At 47.1% G+C, this 20,574-nt stretch overlaps 1 protein-coding gene across 2 annotated transcripts in view; it reads right to left on the reverse strand.

Annotated features, from left to right (window-relative positions):
- Window positions 1-1,481: 1,481 nt before the first annotated feature.
- NR1I2 (nuclear receptor subfamily 1 group I member 2) overlaps window positions 1,482-20,574 on the reverse strand; it is a 95,181-nt gene continuing 76,088 nt past the window's right edge. For both annotated transcript variants that reach the window (XM_068270970.1, XM_068270971.1), the window contains exons 4-9: window positions 15,311-15,498; window positions 11,504-11,646; window positions 8,978-9,123; window positions 6,480-6,596; window positions 5,149-5,257; window positions 1,482-2,752 (exon numbers count right to left, since the gene is read on the reverse strand). In XM_068270970.1, the coding sequence (XP_068127071.1) occupies window positions 2,608-2,752; window positions 5,149-5,257; window positions 6,480-6,596; window positions 8,978-9,123; window positions 11,504-11,646; window positions 15,311-15,498 (848 nt within the window). In that variant the 3' untranslated portion in view covers window positions 1,482-2,607. The remainder of the gene's footprint in view (window positions 2,753-5,148; window positions 5,258-6,479; window positions 6,597-8,977; window positions 9,124-11,503; window positions 11,647-15,310; window positions 15,499-20,574) is intronic.

The following is a 20,574-nucleotide window of genomic DNA, read 5'->3' on the forward strand; positions in this document are numbered from 1 at the left end:
ACCTCAGGAAATGGGGGGGATTGTAATAGAGGGAACCCAGACACTGGCAGCAATAACAACTGACAGACTCCATCCATTCCCTGCTTTGCCATGTGCCATTACTGGTGCCTGTGATCCAGTGCAGCAGCTCCTCCCCTTCCTGCTGCTGCCAACACAACAGGAAGTGCAGGGAAAACTTGCCCATTGGGGTGGAGACAGTCATAAAAATGCAAGTTTCAATCCCATAAAAAAGAAAAAAAAACAACCATTTGGCTGGAATGTCCCTTTACAGGATATAGAGAGAGAGAGAGAGAGAGAGAGAGAGAGAGAGAGAGAGAGAGGCCAATCAGCGCGATTTACTGAAGCTTCTATGCTGGAGAACGTTAGAAAAGCAATCGCGCCAGGATTTATTATAGAGTGTCAGTTCTGAGGTGACAAACGTCTGAAGCCCTTTCCTGGGTCATATAAGGATATAGCGAGGATGGCTGAGCGCTCAGCGATATAGCGGCCGTGTAATCGCAGTCACACCGACACTGAGAATGGTTTGCAGTAAATCTAACTGCTTCTGGATGGATCACAAAATACCTTCCAAGCTGTACATATCTGTCACTACACAGCCCTCGTTCTGATGTGACCCGGGCAGAAGCTGCAGACCTTCCCCAGCGCACAAGTCCAGACCAGGATTGCTGCATCACCCATGTTCTTCCAGCCTGGGGCATCTCAGGCCCAGTAATGGAATGTAAATGGTCAGTTGGTCCATGTGGTCATAGATTAGGAGTGTGACTAGGTCGGAGGACTTCTTAAAGAGGAACTCCAGTGAAAATAATGTAGTAAAAAAAGTGCTTCATTTTTTACCATAATTATGTATAAATGATTTAGTCAGTGTTTGCTCATTGTAAAATCTTTCCTCTCCCAGATTCACATTCTGACATTTATTACATGGTGACATTGTTACTGTGGGCAGGTTATTTAGCTGCTTCTAGCTGCTCTGTCTGTTACAGACAGCTAATAACAGCTATTTCCTGTCTCTGAACATTGTTACATTGTGGCAGTTTGCCAGCAGTACCGCGGTATTCAGAGCCTCTTGTGGGAGGGGTTTCAGCACAAAATCAGTCACACAGCGCCCCCTGATGGTCTGTTTGTGAAAATCATTGTCTTTCTCATGTAAAATGGGGTATCAGCTACTGATTGGGAAAAAGTTCAATTCTTGGTTGGAGTTTCTCTTTAAAGCTCCCTGCGGTCATTTATACGTCACTCTACCCTCAGCTAGAGAGGGACAATGATATGCTAATTACTTCTGCATGCAAATTATATGCAAACTGAAATTGGGCCAATGAATATCAGCACCACATGCGTCCGACTGGCTCCATTTCAAGGTGGATACAATATGCATAAAAGACGACATTAGCATTGATTTATAAAGCGCCAACATATTCCGTGGCGCTGTACAGAGTAAGAAACAAACATGGGGTACATCAAATAACAATAATAAATTAATAACATCTCATTAACCAGGTTTACTGAGAATGGACATTTCAATGTTTGGTGGAGGCTGAAGAGTTAAACTATATTAATGGCTTCTAACATCTCTTGTGGACTTCAGCGGAGAAATCTCTGCATTTCTGAGATCCCAGCTTTGCATACCTGCCACACCCATGGCCAAGGGTACCGCCCCCGCTGGACTTCCCATTTATATATTATTTATAATAATATTCATATTACATTTTACATTATGGAAAATTCAGTTGGAGAAGGAACACCACATGAAAGAACCACAAGGCCCAGAAAGTGAACTACAAGTCCCAGGATCTGACCCACGGGGCCCAGGATCTGAACCGTGAGGTCCAGTAGCTGGACCGCAAGGCCCCGGAATCTGAACAACAAGGCCCAAGAACTGAACCATGAGGCTCAGAAATTGAACCATGAGGCCCAAGAACTAAACCATGAGGTCCAGGAACAGAACTGTGTGGTTTCTAAGGAGACTAAGGAGCTAGAAACCAAGAGGCGCAGGAATTATGGTTGGTTGGTAGATCTCACACTAGAGCCCACAAGAGAGAAGAATACTCCCCCAACTATAACAAGTGTCACCTTTGGGGTGACTGAGCCTTTAATCCACCAGGCCAGATGACCAGCCACATTTGCATATCATTTGCATACTTGAGAGGGTGATACTGAGGTCACTGCTTTGTAATAGGTATATCTGGAGCTCCAGACACTGGACTGTTGGCTCGTGGTTGCAGCCGATTGGCTGCCGTTTGGGCAGTGGGTGGTTCCCACCACACCCGTGCAGCTTGCGAGTCTGTGGATAGGCATCAGCGGTTCCTGGACATCCAGCAGATCGGTTTCCCTGATCAGCGATTGTTCTGAGGCCAAACTTCACGCTTTGAGAGCAGAAATTGTGCAATGGCCGAGAATTCACATTCGTAAATCGATTCCGGTACCCGTTTCTGTTGAGAGAGAGAAGCAGCATCGCTCTGTGAGAACGTTTAGTGTTTCAGGTAAGTGATATCGTCTGTAGGTGGCGCTCTGTACACCAGCTGAGGAACCCCTGGCAACGTCCAGAAGTCTGTCTGCTCCCTGATTGGACAGATTGTTGCGTGATCCCACCCCCCTGCTGGCGGGTGCAAGTCACTCTTGCAGTTGGCTGAAGACCTCCAGCATGAGGGGGGTGCAGTCCGGCTGGATGTCCCAGGTTTGGAGCACCTGCTTGCTGTGTTCATCATTCATCGAGCGGAGTTCCGTCAGACACTCCGTGATCTTTGCAAACAAAAACCTGCAAACGACAAATCACAACCCAGGTCAATAAAGACAAGGGAAAATAGGCTCCGCCTCCAGCAGCTGCGATGTTCTAGCCCCACCCACTTCCTGCAGGTGCCGCCATTTATCTGCACATAGACACGGCTCAGAGACAAATCCCCTCATACCGGGAACTGCACTCCGTGGTCATTATAAATGAGAAGATCTTTCTGAGGCTTGTGTGAAATATCGCCCTGAATTTACTAACGCGAGCGATTTCACCTCACAGTCCTTCTCCTTACTGCTGCGGTGACCACTGTAAGAGGAACTTTACAGAAAGACAGTAATAGAGGGAATAATAAATCAGTACATTGTAAAGTGAGAAGTTCAAAAATTCACCGTGAGCCTGCAGGTCATCATCATAACTACTGGCAGACAAGGAAAAAAAGAAAGACGGAACCAACTGCAATTATCTATAAACATAAATAAACACACATATTTATAAATGCAAATACTAATTGGAGGCTTCATCAGGAGAAAGGGTGCAAAGTGCTAAGGGTGCAAAAATAGCATTCAAAAAAAAAATACAATATACTGTATACAACTATCTATGCACTTTGCACCATTTCTCCTGATGAAGCCTCCAATTAAAGGGGTGAAACTTGTTGAGTTGGTGGGGGGTTTAATGCAAATCGCAGCATTTCTAGTTGAGGGTATAGGGAAGGGATCTAGATCTCAATAGCCTAATTGTATATGGGGCTTAAAGAGACTCCGTAACAAAAATTGCATCCTGTTTTTTATCATCCTACAAGTTCCAAAAGCTATTCTAATGTGTTCTGGCTTACTGCAGCACGTTCTACTATCACCATCTCTGTAATAAATCAACGTATCTTTCTCTTGTCAGACTTGTCAGCCTGTGTCTGGAAGGCTGCCAAGTTCTTCAGTGTTGTGGTTCTGTGATGCATCTCCCCCCTCCAGGCCCCTCTCTGCACACTGCCTGTGTATTATTTAGATTAGGACAGCTTCTCTCTTCTCTCTTATCTTTTACAAGCTGGAAATCCTCCTCTGAGCTGGCTGGGCTTTCACATACAGAGGAATTACATACAGGCAGAGCTGTCTGCACTCTACAGGAAGAAACAGCCTGACACTTCAGTGGAAGATAGCTGCAGGGGGAAAGAAACACACAAATGATCTCTTGAGATTCAAAAGGAAGGGTGTATACAGCCTGCTTGTGTATGGTTGTATTTTCTATGTGTGGACATACTGTACATCAACCTAATTCCTGTTTTGGTGGCCATTTTGTTTGTTTATAAACAAACTTTTAAAAACTGTTTTTAACCACTTTTAATGCGGCGGGGAGCAGCGAAATTGTGACAGAGGGGAATAGGAGATGTCCCCTAACGCACTGGTATGTTTACTTTTGTGCGATTTTAACAATACAGATTCTCTTTAAAGAGACTCTGAAGCCTCTGAAAATGACCCTTTTTATTAGCCAGTCTTGTTGACCACTAATGTATTCGCTTAACCGCCGATATCCCGCGGCAAAACGAGCCCTAATCACCCCCAAACACTGAGGCAAAAATCCACGACTTTGGATTTTGTTGCCGGGGGAGGCAGAGCTTTGGGCTGTAGCTCCGCCTTCATTCACTTCTTATCTCCCGCGGTTATCCGCCTCCTCCCCGCCCCTCTCAGTGAGGGAAGACTGAGTGGGGCGGGAGGAGGCGGAGATCTACGGGAGATAGACGTGAATGGAGGCGGAGCTGCAGCTGAAATAGTTCTTCACTTCAGCACAGGACCTGGACTAATGATAATCTGGACTGTGTCTATCTGATCATCTGTGCTACATCTGCTGTTACTTAAAAAAATGTTCTCCTGGAATAATAGGATCTGCTTTAAAGGACAACTGTAGCGAGAAGAATATGGAGGCTGCCATATTTAGTTCCTTTTAAATAATACCAGTTGCCTGGCAGCCCTGCTGATCTATTTGGCTGCAGCAGCGTGTGAATTGCACCAGGAACAAGCATGCAGCTAATCTTGTTAGAGCTAACAATAATGTCAGAAACACCTGATCTGCTGCATGCTTGTTAAGGGGCTATGGCTAAAAGAGGCAGAGGACCAGCAGGACAGCCAGGCAACTGGTATTTCTTAAAAGGAACTAAATATGGCAGCCTCCACATACCTCTCACTACAGTTCTCCTTTAAACACAGAGATGAATCCCTCCCATTTGCCAGAGCCTTGGCTTGGGGGCACGGCCTGCATTGATAGCTGTAATTACAGGCAATGGGTGTTTTTTGTCATCTGTGGCTCTCATATCACTTTTCACAGAACCAGGGGGATGAAGAGGTCCTGGACGTCCCCAAAGCTTGGCAGCTGTTTTTTAGCTCAGAATATGAGAGATTTGAGAATGGCGTGTCTGCCAGATCTCCGCTCACCTGCTTTCCTCCGCCGGCTGCCGCTCCGCCTCTATGTACGCCACCAGCGTCAGGGCAAAGTCTTCCTGGATCTTATTGATGGTTTTGTGGTCGGTGACGCCGGGGCGATCTACAGCACAGGAAAGACAAAATGTCAGCTGATCAGAGTGATCACATGATCCTCCATGCTACACACGATGCTTGTCATGATGTTATTGACCAATATAGCGTTATTAGGGACTCCCTAGATGAGCAACCATTGGCAGCTGGAAATCTGATTCACTGGGTTTAGTTTTTCACACAAATGTTGGTTTTAGCCTTGTGTATCCATGGAAACTGCAAGTAATAGTGAATGGGCGATTTCCATTCACCACAGTACACAGGGCCGGGCTGAGGCTCAGTAGGCAGCAGCCTCTGGGAGCAGAGCCTTGAGGGCACAGTATGCAGGGCGGGGGCCAAGGCAGAGGCTCAGTAGGCAGCAGCCTCTGGGAGATGAGCCTTGAGGCCACAATATACATGGATGGGCATGGCAGAGTCTCAGTAAGCAGCAGCCTCTGAGAACAAAGCCTTGAGGCCACAGTATGCAGGGTGGGGCCGAGGCAGAGACTCAGTAGGCACCAGCCTCTGGGAGCAAAGCCTTGAGGCCACAGTATGCAGGGTGGGGCCGAGGCAGAGACTCAGTAGGCACCAGCCTCTGGGAGCAAAGCCTTGAGGCCACAGTATGCAGGGTGGGGTCGAGGCAGAGGCTCAGTAGGCACCAGCCTCTGGGAGAAGAACCTTGAGGCCACAGTATGCAGGGTGGGGCCGAGGCAGAGGCTCAGTAGGCACCAGACCCCTCCTCACCCGACCATTGTAGAGTTGTGGGTGGAGCGCTGTAGAAGTTACTCACCTCTTGGCACTGGAATCTCTTCAGCCATGTTGCAGCATCTCTTCTCTATGACTCCCTCTAGTGGCAGCTCTCATTACCTGCACCAGTGGTGGGAGCCATAGAGAGGAGACGCTGCGATCAGATCCCGGAGCCAAGAGGGGAGTAAATTCTGCAGCCCTTCTACGCCGCTTCACCTATTTCTGGCCTAATACTGGAGGTGCATCTGGCTATATAACTTGGTGAGTGAAGCCACCTATACTGGGGCCACATCTGGCTAACCTGGGGAGGAGGGGCTACCTAATATTGAAAAATAATATGGGGGGGGGGGGCTACATAACATAAGGAGCAAATATGCCTAAATCTAAACCGTGGGTGGAGCCTGCTTAATACTTGGGGGCACATCTGGCTACCTATACTGGGGTGGCCTCCAGCACCGGAGAACCTCGTTCTGCACAGAATAAAAGCAGGAAGGTAACAGAGGTACCTGAGGAGAAGAGGGAGATGGCCTGCATGAGAGCGTACTCCTCGTTCCTCAGCTTCAGCTTCTTCAGCATGCTGTGTACACGCACCAGAGGCTCCAGGAAGAGCTGGCGGAACCCCGCTACAGGGCGACACAGAGGGTGAGACAGAGAGGGTGAGACAGAGAGGGTGAGACAGAGAGGGCGAGACAGAGAGAGGGTGAGAGAGAGGGCGACACACAGAGAGAGACAGAGGGCGAGACAGAGAGGGTGAGAGAGAGGGCGAGACAGAGAGGGCACCACAGAGGGAGAGACAGAGAGAGAGAGACAGAGGGCGAGACAGAGAGGGCGAGAGAGAGGGCGAGACAGAGAGGGCAAGACAGAGAGGGCGAGACAGAGAGGGCGACACAGAGAGGGCGACACAGAGAGGGCGACACAGAGAGGGCGACACAGAGAGGGCGAGACAGAGAGGGCGAGACAGAGAGGGCGACACAGAGGGCGAGACAGAGAGGGCGAGACAGAGAGGGCGAGACAGAGAGGGCGACACAGAGGGAGAGACACAGAGAGGGTGAGACAGAGGGAGAGACACAGAGAGGGTGAGACAGAGGGCGAGACAGAGGGAGACACAGAGAGGGCGAGACAGAGGGAGACACAGAGAGGGCGAGACAGAGGGAGACACAGAGAGGGTGAGAGAGAGGGAAAGACAGAGAGGGCGAGACAGAGAGGGCGAGACAGAGAGGGCGAGACAGAGAGGGTGAGACAGAGAGGGCGAGACAGAGGGCGAGACAGAGAGGGCGAGACAGAGGGCGACACAGAGAGGGCGAGACAGAGAGGGCGACACAGAGAGGGCAAGACAGAGAGGGCAAGACAGAGGGAGAGACCGAGAGGGCGAGACACAGAGAGGGCGAGACACAGAGAGGGCGAGACACAAAGAGCGAGACAGAGAGGGCGAGACACAAAGAGCGAGACAGAGAGGGTGAGACACAGAAAATGAGACGCAGAGGGCGAGACACAGAGGGTGACTCAGAGAGGGCGAGACACAGAGTGCCACACCAAGAGGGCGACACAGAGAGGGTGAGACAGAGGGCGACACAGAGAGGGCGAGACAGAGAGGGCGACGCAGAGAGGGTGAGACAGAGAGGGTGAGACAGAGGGAGACACAGAGAGGGAGACACAGAGAGGGCGACACAGAGAGGGTGAGACAGAGAGGGTGAGACAGAGAGGGTGAGACAGAGGGAGACACAGAGAGGGCGACACAGAGAGGGTGAGACAGAGGGAGACACAGAGAGGGCGACACAGAGAGGGTGAGACAGAGGGCGAGACAGAGAGGGTGAGACAGAGGGAGACACAGAGAGCGCGACTCAGAGGGCGAGAGACACAGAGGGCGAGAGACACAGAGGGCGAGACAGAGGGAGACACAGAGAGCGCGACTCAGAGGGCGAGAGACACAGAGGGCGAGAGACACAGAGGGCGAGAGACACAGAGGGCGAGAGACACAGAGGGCGAGACACAGAGAGGGTGAGACACAGAGAGGGTGAGACACAGAGAGGGTGAGACACAGAGAGGGTGAGACACAGAGAGGGTGAGACACAGAGAATGAGATGCAGAGTGCCACACCAAGAGGGCGAGACAAAAACAGTGACACAGAAAGGGCGACACCGAGAGTGAGAGAAACAGAGGGGGACACAGAGGACACCGAGAGGGCGATTCAGAGAGGGCGAGACACAGAGGGCGACTCAGAGGGGCAAGACACAGAGGGTGAGACAGAGAGGGTGAGACAGAGGGCGAGACAGGGAGGGCGAGACAGAGAGGGCGAGACACAGAGAGGGCGACAGAGAGGGCGAGACACAGAGAGGGCGAGACACAGAGAGGGCGAGACACAGAGAGGGCGAGACACAGAGAGGGCGAGACACAGAGAGGGCGAGACACAGAGAGGGCGAGACACAGAGAGGGCGAGACAAAGAGGGTGAGACACAGAGAGGGCGAGACACAGAGGGCGACTCAGAGAGGGCGAAACACAGAGTGCTACACCAAGAGGGAGAGACAGAGAGGGCGAGACAAAAACAGTGACACAGAGAGGGCAAGATACAAAGGGCGACACCGAGAGTGAGAGAAACAGAGGGGGACACAGAGTACACCGAGAGGGCGACTCAGAGAGGGCGAGACACAGAGAGGGCGAGACACAGAGAGGGCGAGACAGAGAGAGGGCGAATGCTATTGGATGGAAAGATGACGGAGTTGCTTAGTCTTATCCATATTATTTCTATCCATTTCATATTATTCACTAGTAATGTTGCAAAAACTTTTCACTTCTACAAAACAAAAACATTCCCAGTCAGACATGCTTACATTACACATGTGAAGAATGTGATCGGCAGATCCTCATATGTGCAGAAAGACCAGTCACGTGGGAGGGGATTTATAATGAAATGATGGAATGCCTTATACTGTCTCCGCCCTCTGGACTCCGCCCCCTTAGGGTTATATAGTGTGATGTATATATCTGGGGGACGGCGACACTCACCCATCCCCAAGTCAGGGACGCTATAGGTCAGGTCTCCGCACTCCCAGGTACACGACTTCATGTTAAACACGGTATTGAAGCGGATGACACACAGCTCCAGCGCACAGCCCTTCAGAAGAGCGATCTGGTCCTCGATGCTGAGATTCCTGATAACAGAGAGAATTATATCTGTATCATACACAGTATATAGCAAACCGTGCTGTGTAAGGATTATACCATTTATGGCCAACACAAATCCTTTGGCTTGAGCATAACTTCAGTTCCCAAAACATGGTGTTTAGGGGTAATATTTGACTCCTCCCTCTCTTTTATTCCTCACATTCACTCCCTAACCAGCTCCTGTCATCTCCAACTCAAAAACATATCTTGCATCCTTTTCTTACTCAAGACTTAACTGTATGTTATTACCAGGGCTGTGGAGTCGGAATTGTAGTTGGAGTCGAGGAGTCGGGGCAGTTTTGGGCACCCGGAGTCGTTGATTTCATAAACTGAGGAGTCGGAGTCAGGAGTCGGATGATTTTTGTACAAAATCCACAGCCCTGTTAAGTATTAGACTAAGGAGTCGGAGTCGGGGCCATTTTGGGTACCCGGAGTTGGAGTCGTGGTTTTATAAACGGAGAAGTCGGAGTCGAAAGATTTTTGTACCGACTCCACAGCCCTGGTTATTACATGCTCATACAAGATCTCGTCTGGACTATTGTAACATAGTGCTTTGTGGACTACCAACTAACAGACTGACACCGCTCCAATCTGTACTGAACTCGGCTGCTCATCTCATTCATCTCTCTTCCCGCTCTTCCTCTGCTGACCCTCTCTGTCAAGCTCTTCATTGCTGCCAATTACCCAGAGGATCCAGTTCAAACTCCTAACCCTAACCTACAAAGTTCTCCACAATCGCTCTCCCTGGTACATCTCCTCACTAGTTTCCAGACACCAACCCAACCGCAATCTCAGATCTGCACATGACTTTCTTCTGTCCTCCTCTAGAATCACCTCCTCGCATTCAAGATTTCTCATGTGCCTCACCCCTCCTCTGGAATGCCCTTCCACAGCACATCCGCCACTCTCCCACCTTTGAAATCTTTTTAATTAACCAAAAGTGTTTTTTGGAGGATTTTGACAGTATAAGGAAATTGTTTTATTCAAATAACGAGTACAGCAATGTTATATAGACAACTGTTGACATTATCAATATTAAGGCAACTAATGACAAAGATATTGGAGGCTAGAACCATCATACATATTACCGGAGACCCAAATCCGGTAGTCATGTACTAAAACATAATAATAGTGTGTGCCTGTGGTGTGGACCTTAGAGTGTAAGCTCCTCTGGTGCACACACTATTATTATACATTATAGCTCTGACATATTCCACAGCGCTGTACAGAGATTACTGATCCATTCACATTAGTCTCTGCACCAGAGGAGCTTACACTCTAATGTCCTCACCACAGTCACACACTATTATTATTATACATTATATAGCTCTGACATATACCACAGCGCTGTACAGAGATCACTGATCCACTCCCATCAGTCTCTATACCAGAAGAGCTTACACTCTAATGTCCTCACCACAGTCACACACTATTATTATTATACATTATATAGCTCTGACATATACCACAGCGCTGTACAGAGATCACTGATCCATTCCCATCAGTCTCTGCACCAGAGGAGCTTACACTCTGTCCTCACCACAGTCACACACTATTATTATTATACATTTATATAGCTCTGACATATACCACAGCGCTGTACAGAGATCACTGATCCATTCCCATCAGTGTCTGCGCCAGAGGAGCTTACACTCTGTCCTTACCACAATCACACACACTATTATTATTATACATTTATATAGCTCTGACATATACCACAGCGCTGTACAGAGATCACTGATCCATTCCCATCAGTCTCTGCACCAGAGGAGCTTACACTCTGTCCTCACCACAATCACACACTATTATTATTATACATTTATATAGCTCTGACATATACCACAGCGCTGTACAGAGATCACTGATCCACTCCCATCAGTCTCTATACCAGAAGAGCTTACACTCTAATGTCCCCACCACAGTCACACACTATTATTATACATTTATATAGCTCTGACATATACCACAGCACTGTACAGAGATCACTGATCCATTCCCATCAGCCTCTGCACCAGAGGAGCTTACACTCTAATGCCCTCACCACAGTCACACACTATTATTATTATACATTATATAGCTCTGACATATACCACAGCGCTGTACAGAGATCACTGATCCACTCCCATCAGTCTCTGCACCAGAGGAGCTTACACTCTAATGCCCTCACCACAGTCACACACTATTATTATTATACATTATATAGCTCTGACATATACCACAGCGCTGTACAGAGATCACTGATCCACTCCCATCAGTCTCTGCACCAGAGGAGCTTACACTCTAATGTCCTCACCACAGTCACTAATATTTGCATATAGTTTCACACAGTTAAAATACTATAATGTATGACACATTTCACAGATGTACCTGAACTGGGGGATGATTTTGGCGAAGTTGATGACCCCCTCGATGATGTAGGTGACGAGATCGGATATGTGAGGTAGCATTAAGAAGACAGTGGAGGAGGTGGGCTGTAAGATGTCGGTAGGTTCTTGCTGTCGCTGTACTGGCTGCGAGATACAGAGACATGTACATCAGAAGTATCGCAAGCTGCATAGAGGTGGAGGTCGGGCAGAGATCAGGCAGGATATAAATACTGGGCTATCCACGAATTCACCTCCAGGGGGTGCTGCATTCTCCCCCACAATCTATAACCAGTACACAGAATTATCTCATACATATTACAGGAGCAAAGAAAAAAAAAATGACCTAGAGGTAAACAAACAAAGAAAAACTGGTTAACCACTTCACCTCCAAGGGTTTTTCCCCTCAAAGTGGACCCGAATTGAAAATACAAGATTTCAGAAATAAAATCTATTTTCTAACTTCTAATAATAAATAGCAGCCTTTTTTCAGCTGCATGATGACAAATAAATATTTTACATTTATTGGAGGAACCCCTCCCTTCCTTTCATATTGCCGGGACAGAATCCGGCAGACTGGTGGAGGAGATAAAAAGCAAAACACAGACTGCTACTGATGATGTCACAGGGGAGGTGATCTCAGCTTGTGTGAGATTTCACATAGACGACGCCCCTGTGAGGGAGGGTAGCTGATGACAAACACACCCATTATCTACAACCTCCCACTAAGCTCAGAAGTAATGGCTGCCACCTGTATAACCCTAGTGATGAAAAGAGAAGGGTGAAAAGCATGCACTGAAATGCTCATAGTGTTTATTTATCTTTGTATGTGTCAGAGTGGTGCAACGAAATATTTTGAATTAAAAAATAATATTTGGTTTGGGTCCGCCTTAAAGAGACTCTCTACTAAAAAAAAAAAAAAAAAAAAAAAAAAAAAGGTCAGGCTGTGTAATATTTACCTTTCCTTGTTCCGATACTGCGCCTGTGTTGGAGCCGGGAAGGTAAATATTTACATCCTCTCTGTTCAGAGGGGCACAGCGAGACCACCGTGGGACACAGGAGGACGGGGGAAACCTTGATAGGATCCAGAAGCTTCCCCCTCCCGAGGTGAGCCCCCCAAGGGGTGTTTTTTTTTAATACAGATTCTCTTTAAAAACCAGAGCAATTTTCACCTTTCAGCGCTGCGTCCATTAATCTGTCAATAACCTTTATCAGTACTGATCACACTGAAATGCTTTGGGGGTTTTTTTGTCACCAATTAGGCTTTCTTTGGGTGATACTTTTTGTTAAGAATAATTTTATTCTAAATGCGTTTTGATGGGAATAATATAAGAAAATGGAAAAAAAAAAATCATTATTTCTCAGTTTTCGGCCATTATAGTATTAAAATAATACATGCTACTGTAATTAAAAGCCACACATTTTATTTGCCCATTTGTCCCGGTTACACCATTTAAAATATTTCCCTAGTACAATGTATGGTGCCAATATTTTATTTGGAAATAAAGGTGCATTTTTTCAGTTCTGCGTCCATCACTATTTACAAGCCCATAATTTAAAAAGTAACAGTAATATACCCTCTTGAAATACATATTAAAAAAAGTTCAGTCCCTAAGGTAACTTTTAATGTATTTTGTTTTAATTGTAATTTTTTTTTTTACAAACATTTTTTGGGGGGTAACTATTGGGGAGTTTGGGAGGTAAGGGGTAACTTAATTTAAAAAAAAAAAAAATGTCTTAATGAAAAAAAATTTGTAAATGTAATTTTACTATTTGGCCACAAGATGTCCTCACTCATAACTTTCCTGTGCGTAGTATTACTATGCACACAGGAAGTAATGCGGACGTGTAAGTATCGGTTCTTGTGAATAACGTCGCCATCTCATTAATGGCGTCGGTCATTCACAGGGGGACTTGATCAATGAATGTGAACTGTGTTCCCTTTCATTGATCTCCCGTCTAGAGATCGGTGATGGTAACGAGCGCGGGAGCGCACAGGGGGGGCAAGCGGGCGTGCGCGGAGGGACGTAGCAGGTACGTCCCAGCAAGGGGAAGAGGGATTTTGCAGGGACGTAGTTACTCGTCCCGGGGGAGGGGAAGTGGTTAATAAGAGGCACAGCTTTTGAGGAGGAAGCAGTTAAAAAAAAATATAAATAAGAAAGTAGTTAAAGGACAACCTAAAGAGGAACTCTAGTGAAAATAACGTACTGAATATAACAGCTTTTTATAATATTTTTCATAATATTTATTTATAATCTATTTAGTTAATGTTTCCCATTGTAAAATCTTTCCTCTCTCTGATTTACATTTAGAAATGTATCACAAGAGGCAACATCTTTTACTGCTGGCAGGTGATCTCTGTGGAATGTTTGTTCACTGATAGCTCGAAGCCAGTACAAAATCTCCCGGGTCTCCCAGAATCCCTCTGGGAGTGAGAATGCCACATAGCTAACCATGCATCCTACGCTGAACATCACTGGGTGGGCGGGGCCACATGCCAATATACAACATAGTGGCTGGATAGCGTACTGGTTAATATGGATGTTTGCTTTTGAACAATACCAGTTGCCTGGCAGTCCTGCTGATCTCTTTGGCTGCTGTAGTGGCTGAATCACACACCTGAAACAAGCATGCAGCTAATCCAGTCTGGCTTCAGCCAGAGCACCTGACCTGCATGCTTGTTGAGGGGCTGTGGCTAAAAGTATTAGAGATACAAGATAAGCAGGAGAGTCAGGCAACTGGTATTATTTTAAAAGGAAAAAATATGGTGACCATAAGGGTACTAGTCCCTTTAACCCTCCTGGCGGTTTGTCAAAATCTGCCAGGGGGCAGCAAATACGTTTTAAAAAAAATGTTTTTTTTTCATGTAGCGAGACGAGGTCTCGCTACACGATAGCCGCTGCTCAGCGGCATCCCCCCAGCCCCAGGAGATCCCGTTCAAAGAACATGGCCATGGCGACGGGGCCGGATGACGTCAGTACGGGCTTACCGCCAGGGAGGTTAAGAGCACTACCTTTGACATGGGAGACCAGAGAGTTTGAATCCTGGCTAGGGTAATTTCCTATTCAGTAATAAGTCCTTGGGCAAGACTTCCCAACACTGCAGGGTGGTCTCGTCTCAGTAGCTGCAGCTCTTGAGAGCTTTGAGTCCAACAGGAGAAAAACGCTATACAAATGTTAGGATTATTATAATATATAGATTTCGGAAGTGTTTCTGATGCAGAAACCAGAGAGATTACTGAAAAAGTGGCTATGCAGAATAATTTGCTGTGTTATACTGAGTCACTAAAGGGCCTCTTTCAGAATTAAGTTTTTAGATGGTTTGGAAAGGAAATGGAAATGGAAATGTTTGGGTTTTTACTCACTTCAGTCATCAGTAAATCTACCCAGCTGGGGCAGAGACGGCAAGATTTGAACATATTTTGGGAAAGGGCCAGAAGCTCAAACCAACCTTTCAGCATTGCCCATGTCTGGGGCCGAGAGGGTTTATATCAGCGCTGAGGAGAGACAGGAAGTGGGGGACCGACAACAGTAAAAACCCATGAGGTCGTGACCGCTTTCTACAATATCCACAACAACCAGTAGGACCCCCTCTCCTGTCACATGACCCGCCCTCTCCTGTCACATGACCCCTCCCACTCCAGTCACATGACCCCTCCCACTCCAGTCACATGACCCCTCCCACTCCAGTCACATGACCCCTCCCACTCCAGTCACATGACCCCTCCCACTCCAGTCACATGACCCCTCCCACTCCAGTCACATGACCCCTCCCACTCCAGTCACATGACCTCCCCTTATGTTCTCCTTACCCGGAAATCCCTGAAGTAGGTGAAGTTGTAGTCGAATGTCCTCTTGTGGGCTTCGGTCATCTGTTCCACCAGCAAGCGCTGCTCGTCAGTCATGGTGGGGGAGGGGGACATGGTCTCCAGGAGCGTCACCTTCTGCCGCCTCTTAATGAGAGCGCGCCGCTTCTTCACTGCCTCGTCCGACATGATCACTGCAGGAGAAAGCTCGTGTGAGAACTCCAGAACATGGAGGAACCAACCAGAGCAACGCCAGGGAGGAAATCAAGCCAAAGAGCAGGACCTCTGCTGGGATTGTATACCTGTCTGTGCTCCAACTGAAGGAACGTTCACTTCCTGTGACTAACCACACCCACAGGAAGTAGGAGGAGTTTCCTCAGTGGAGTCAGACATCACCTGGGAGGTCCTCCCCCTCCTCCACTCCAATCAGAAAGAAATAAAAAGATCTACCATACTTTAAACTTGCTAGAAAGACGATTATTCTGACGTCTTAGCTTCCATGAAAGCAGGAAGTAGACAAACTGCACAGTTATTGCAGGATTTGTATCAGTTGTAACAAAGAATTTTTTTTGTGTGAAGATTATGATGATGTTGTGTAACTTTTTAGAGCAGAGAGGAAGTTCTGAGTTCAGGTCCGCTTTAAAAGTTAATTGGCCCAAGCCTTGAAAGGTTGTTTTTTGCTTCCCTCTGGATCAATTGTGATATGTGAGGGGGAGGGAGAGAAAGGTACCCAATGTTTTCTCATTTATTTATTTGGGGGGGGGGGGTTGGTTGGACCTGATGAATAAAGGTCTTCTTTCAACTAAACTGTGTAAATGTAAATAATGTATAATTGTTCTGACTGTAATGGTTCATTTAGTGCACCTGTTATGTAGTTATACAGATTTTAGGGCAGGTTTAAATATAGGGCGGGGCTAGAAGGGGGGTGTATTAGGATGGCGTTGTCATTGGTTGGCACCAGGCCTATACTGACTGACATATACAGCATCACATGACCGATATGGAACAATGTAAACAAACCGATATGCGATCCATGCACAATGCTAGATTATGGTTATTTGGAGCTTGATTACTTTAACCACTTAACGACCGCCTAACGCAGATAGGCGCCGACTGGTCGCAGTGGTGTTTCCATGGCGGCTGTTCCATGTCAGTTCACGGAGGGAGTCTCCGTGAACAGCCTGCGAGCCTCCGATCGCGGCTCGCAGGCGAAATGTAAACACGCGGGGAAGAAATCCCTGGTGTTTACGTTGCTGCTGTTGCAGCAGCGCCGTAAAGGAGATCGGTGATCTCCGGCATATGATAGGCTGAAGCCTATCAGAGGCGGTACAGGACTGATCGCCGTCCTGTGCCGCCCACAGAGAGTAGGAGAGGGAGGGAAGGAGAGGGAGGGGGGAATAGCGCTGCGGAGGGGGGCTTTGAGGAGTCCCCCCCGCTAGGCACACGTAAGCTGCGGCGATCAGACTCCCCCAGCAGGACATCCCCCTAATGGGGAAAAAGGGGGGGGGGGGGGGGAGGTCTGATCGCCATGCCTGCCTGCTGATCTGTGCTGGGGGCTGAAGTGCCCACCCAGCACAGATCCTGGAAAACACCATTGGTCCTTAAGTGGTTAAAGTGGACCCAAACCAAACATTTTTTTAATTCAAAATATTTACGGTAGTTGCAGCACTCTGACACATACAAAGATAAATAAACACTCCTTCAAGCCTATGAGAATTTCAGTGCATGCTTTTCACCCTCCTCTTTGCATAACTAGGGTTATACAGGTGGCAGCCATTAGCAATTCCTCCTTTGCTGGACACCTGCTACTCCACCAGTCTGCCGGATTCTGCCCCGGCAATATGAAAGGAAGGGAGGGGTTCCTCCAATAAATGTGAAATATTTTATAATTGTCATCATGCAGCTGAAAAAAGGCTGCTATTTATTATAATTTAGAAAATATATTTTATTTCTGAAATCTTGTTTTTTTAATTTGGGTCCACTTTAACCTCCCTGGCGGTATGAGTTTTTTAAACTTTTTTTTTAGCATGTAGCTAGCCTAGCGCTAGCTACATGCTTCCCTTCTCCCTGCGGCGTCCTCCCGTACCACCCGATCACCGCCGTATGCCCATCCGGAAATCCCGTTCTGAACGGGATTTCTATGAGGGCTTCCCCCGTCCTCCGCTGCGGCTTACCCAGTGTCCAGCACGGGGTTACCGCTAAGGAGGTTAACACTGCTGAAAAGTTTTAGAACTCCCCAATATCTCTATTGGAATTGGTCCATTTCAATGTCTCATTGAACTCTGAAATGAAAGCACAAGGCAAATAAACAACTAATGTTATAAAAGAAATGATGGAATCCATGTACACTCCAAACTTTTGACTCAGAGGAACCTGAAGGGAGAGGGATATGAAGGCTGCCATAATTATTTCCTTGTAAACAATGCAGATTGCCTGGCTGTCCTGCTGATCATCTACCTCTAATACTTCTAGCCACAGACCCCAAACAAGCATGCAGCAGATCAGGTGTTCTGACTGAAGTGTGGCTGGATTAGCTGCATGCTGGTTTCTGGTGAGCGATTCAGACACTACTGCAGCCAAAGAGATCAGCAGGGATGCCAGGAAACTGGTATAGTGACACTGAAGAGAAAAAAAAACCCCTTATGATATAATGAATTGTACAGTATGAATAGTACGGATAATAGTACATTAGTAGCAAAGAAAATAGTCTCATTTTTATTTTCCGGTATATAGCTTTTTTTTATAACATTGCATCATTTTCTAATATTTGCAGGTTACACGCTACACTCTGCATTTTAAATGATGAAACAGAGCAGCGCTAATGACCTTTTCAACTTTCCTCTGTAGTAAACAACATAAAAATGAGACAGTTGAGATAAAAGCTTCAGAAGACAGAGCTCTCTGGGACTTGACAAGTGGCAGAGCTCAGAGAAACTCTTTTGCATGGAAAACAACTGGAGTTTCTTAACTCTTCCTGTACTGGAAACAATATGAGACTCATATCTGTGCTGCTAATTTTGTATTTATTTCTTAGCTGTACTACACATACAATTCATAATAGAAGTTTATTTTCACTTCAGATTCCAAATAAATATGGCAGCCTCCGTATCCCTCTCACTTCAGGTTCCCTTTAAAGGATACCAGAAGTGACATGTGACATGAAAAGATAGACATCTGTACGTACAGTGCCTAGACCACAAATAACTAGGCTGTGTTCCTTTTTTTCTTTCTCTGCCTGAAAGAATTAAATATCAGGTATGTAAGTGGCTGACTCAGTCCTGACTCAGATAGGAAGTGACTACAGTGTGACCCTCACTGATAAGAAATTCCAACTATAAAACACTTTCCTATCAGAAAATGGCTTCTGAGAGCAAGAAAGGGATAAAAAAGGGAATTTCTTATCACTGAGGGTCACACTGTAGTCACTTCCTGTCTGAGTCAGGACTGAGTCAGCCACTTACATACCTGATATTTAACTCTTTCAGGCAGAGAAAGGAAAAAAGGAACACAGCCTAGTTAGTTGTGTGCATGGTACTGTACATACCCATGTCTTTCTCATCATGTCACACGTCACTTCGGGTGTCCTTTAAAGTTGACACCTCTGATAGGTAAACATTAACACTTGTAGCATTCCTTCTACAATGGAAATAAAATATTCTTCAGAAAGCTCCTCCCAGCCCTGCAGCAGAAGTTTCCATAAACGTGTGTTGTAGGTTACTTTTCTTCTACTCTTCTGTCCAGTTCATTCTGAACCAGCTGGATGGGGGTTACGTCTGGGGACTTTGCTGGCCACTTCATGTTTACAAGCTTTTTTTCCTAAGGTAGTTCTGACATAGCTTGGACTTATGCTTTGGGTCATCATCTTGCTGTAGAATAAAATAGGCGGATAACAGAGGGTGCTACATGGTGCTGTAGTGGCCGTTTTGGTCCCAGGTGCCTCTCACTGTATAAGTCACGGACCCTGCATCCACTCATGACCATCCCACTTCCTCCTCCATGTCTCACAGTTGATGTCACACACAGAGGAACCATACTTTCACCTGCTTGACGGCATCTTCCTGCCTGCGTGATAGACAAAAGATGTTGAATTTGGATTAATCATTCCATACCACCTTCTTCCAGTCTTCAGTAGTCCATTGGTGGTGTCCGCAGCCCAGACAAGCCTCACCATCTTATTCTGACGTCTTAGCTATGGCTTTCTTGCTTCATCTCGAAGTCTTCTCTTACAGCTGAAACTGAGACTTGCTTCTAATGACTGCAATGACTATGAATCTGTGCTGGAAGCTGTGGTCCGTGAGCCGCCCATCAGGCAAGCCGGTGTCTCTCGGGAACTTGTCTTCTCATGCGGTTGTGGCCTCTTCCTGTCAGAGGTTGCCCCAGTTTCTGAGGGCCTTCTGATGGTGAAGGAGATGTCCTCACCGACACCTTCACCTTCTTCATAATTTCTATGTAGCTCAAACACAAGGAGAGCAGAGCCGGATCATCCACAAGGCAGTTGCCTAGGGCCTACAGAGATTGTAGGGGCCTGGTGGATGCTAGCCCCACCAAACCTTACTAAAAAAAAAAAATGCCAGGTGGTCATCAGCGGTGGGCAAAGACTGCTATCTTGCCTAGAGCACCACTTTATCTGAAGGATAGGCAACTGTTTACTCACCAAGCAGCACTGGGTATTTGACCGGTCCGCAGGGAAAGCCAATCGTCTAATTTAAAGGCGCAATAAGGTTTCCTGGACCTGCACTACCAGATCTAGCATGGGCAGAACCCCTTACACTATCTCCTCTATCCTAAAAGCAGACATTCAGTTTCACATTGCAATATGGTAGCAGTGGCAGCCAGTCTCCATGGCACCCGCACTGCTATGTGACCTGGGAGCTACACAGGCCTGTTTCTAGGCTAAACTGCTCCCGGGGCAAGAGTGTAAGAGCAGAGACCCCTACCCCCAATTAACAATTAAAGAGGGACAGACCATAATAACACTTAAAAGGATACTGTAGGGGGGGTCGGGGGAAAATGAGTTGAACTTACCCGGGACTTCTAATGGTCCCCCGCAGACATCCTGTGCCAGCGCAGCCACTCACCGATGCTCCGGCCCCCGCAGACATCCTGTGCCAGCGCAGCCACTCACCGATGCTCCGGCCCCGCCTCCGGTTCACTTCTGGAATTTCCGACTTTAAAGTCAGAAAACCACTGCGCCTGCATTGCCGTGTCCTTGATCCCACTGATGTCACCAGGAATATATAGCACAATCCCAGTATGGTCTGTGTCTGCGC

Source organism: Hyperolius riggenbachi, chromosome 2 (genome assembly GCF_040937935.1).
Source record: "Hyperolius riggenbachi isolate aHypRig1 chromosome 2, aHypRig1.pri, whole genome shotgun sequence".
Taxonomy (NCBI): domain Eukaryota; kingdom Metazoa; phylum Chordata; class Amphibia; order Anura; family Hyperoliidae; genus Hyperolius; species Hyperolius riggenbachi.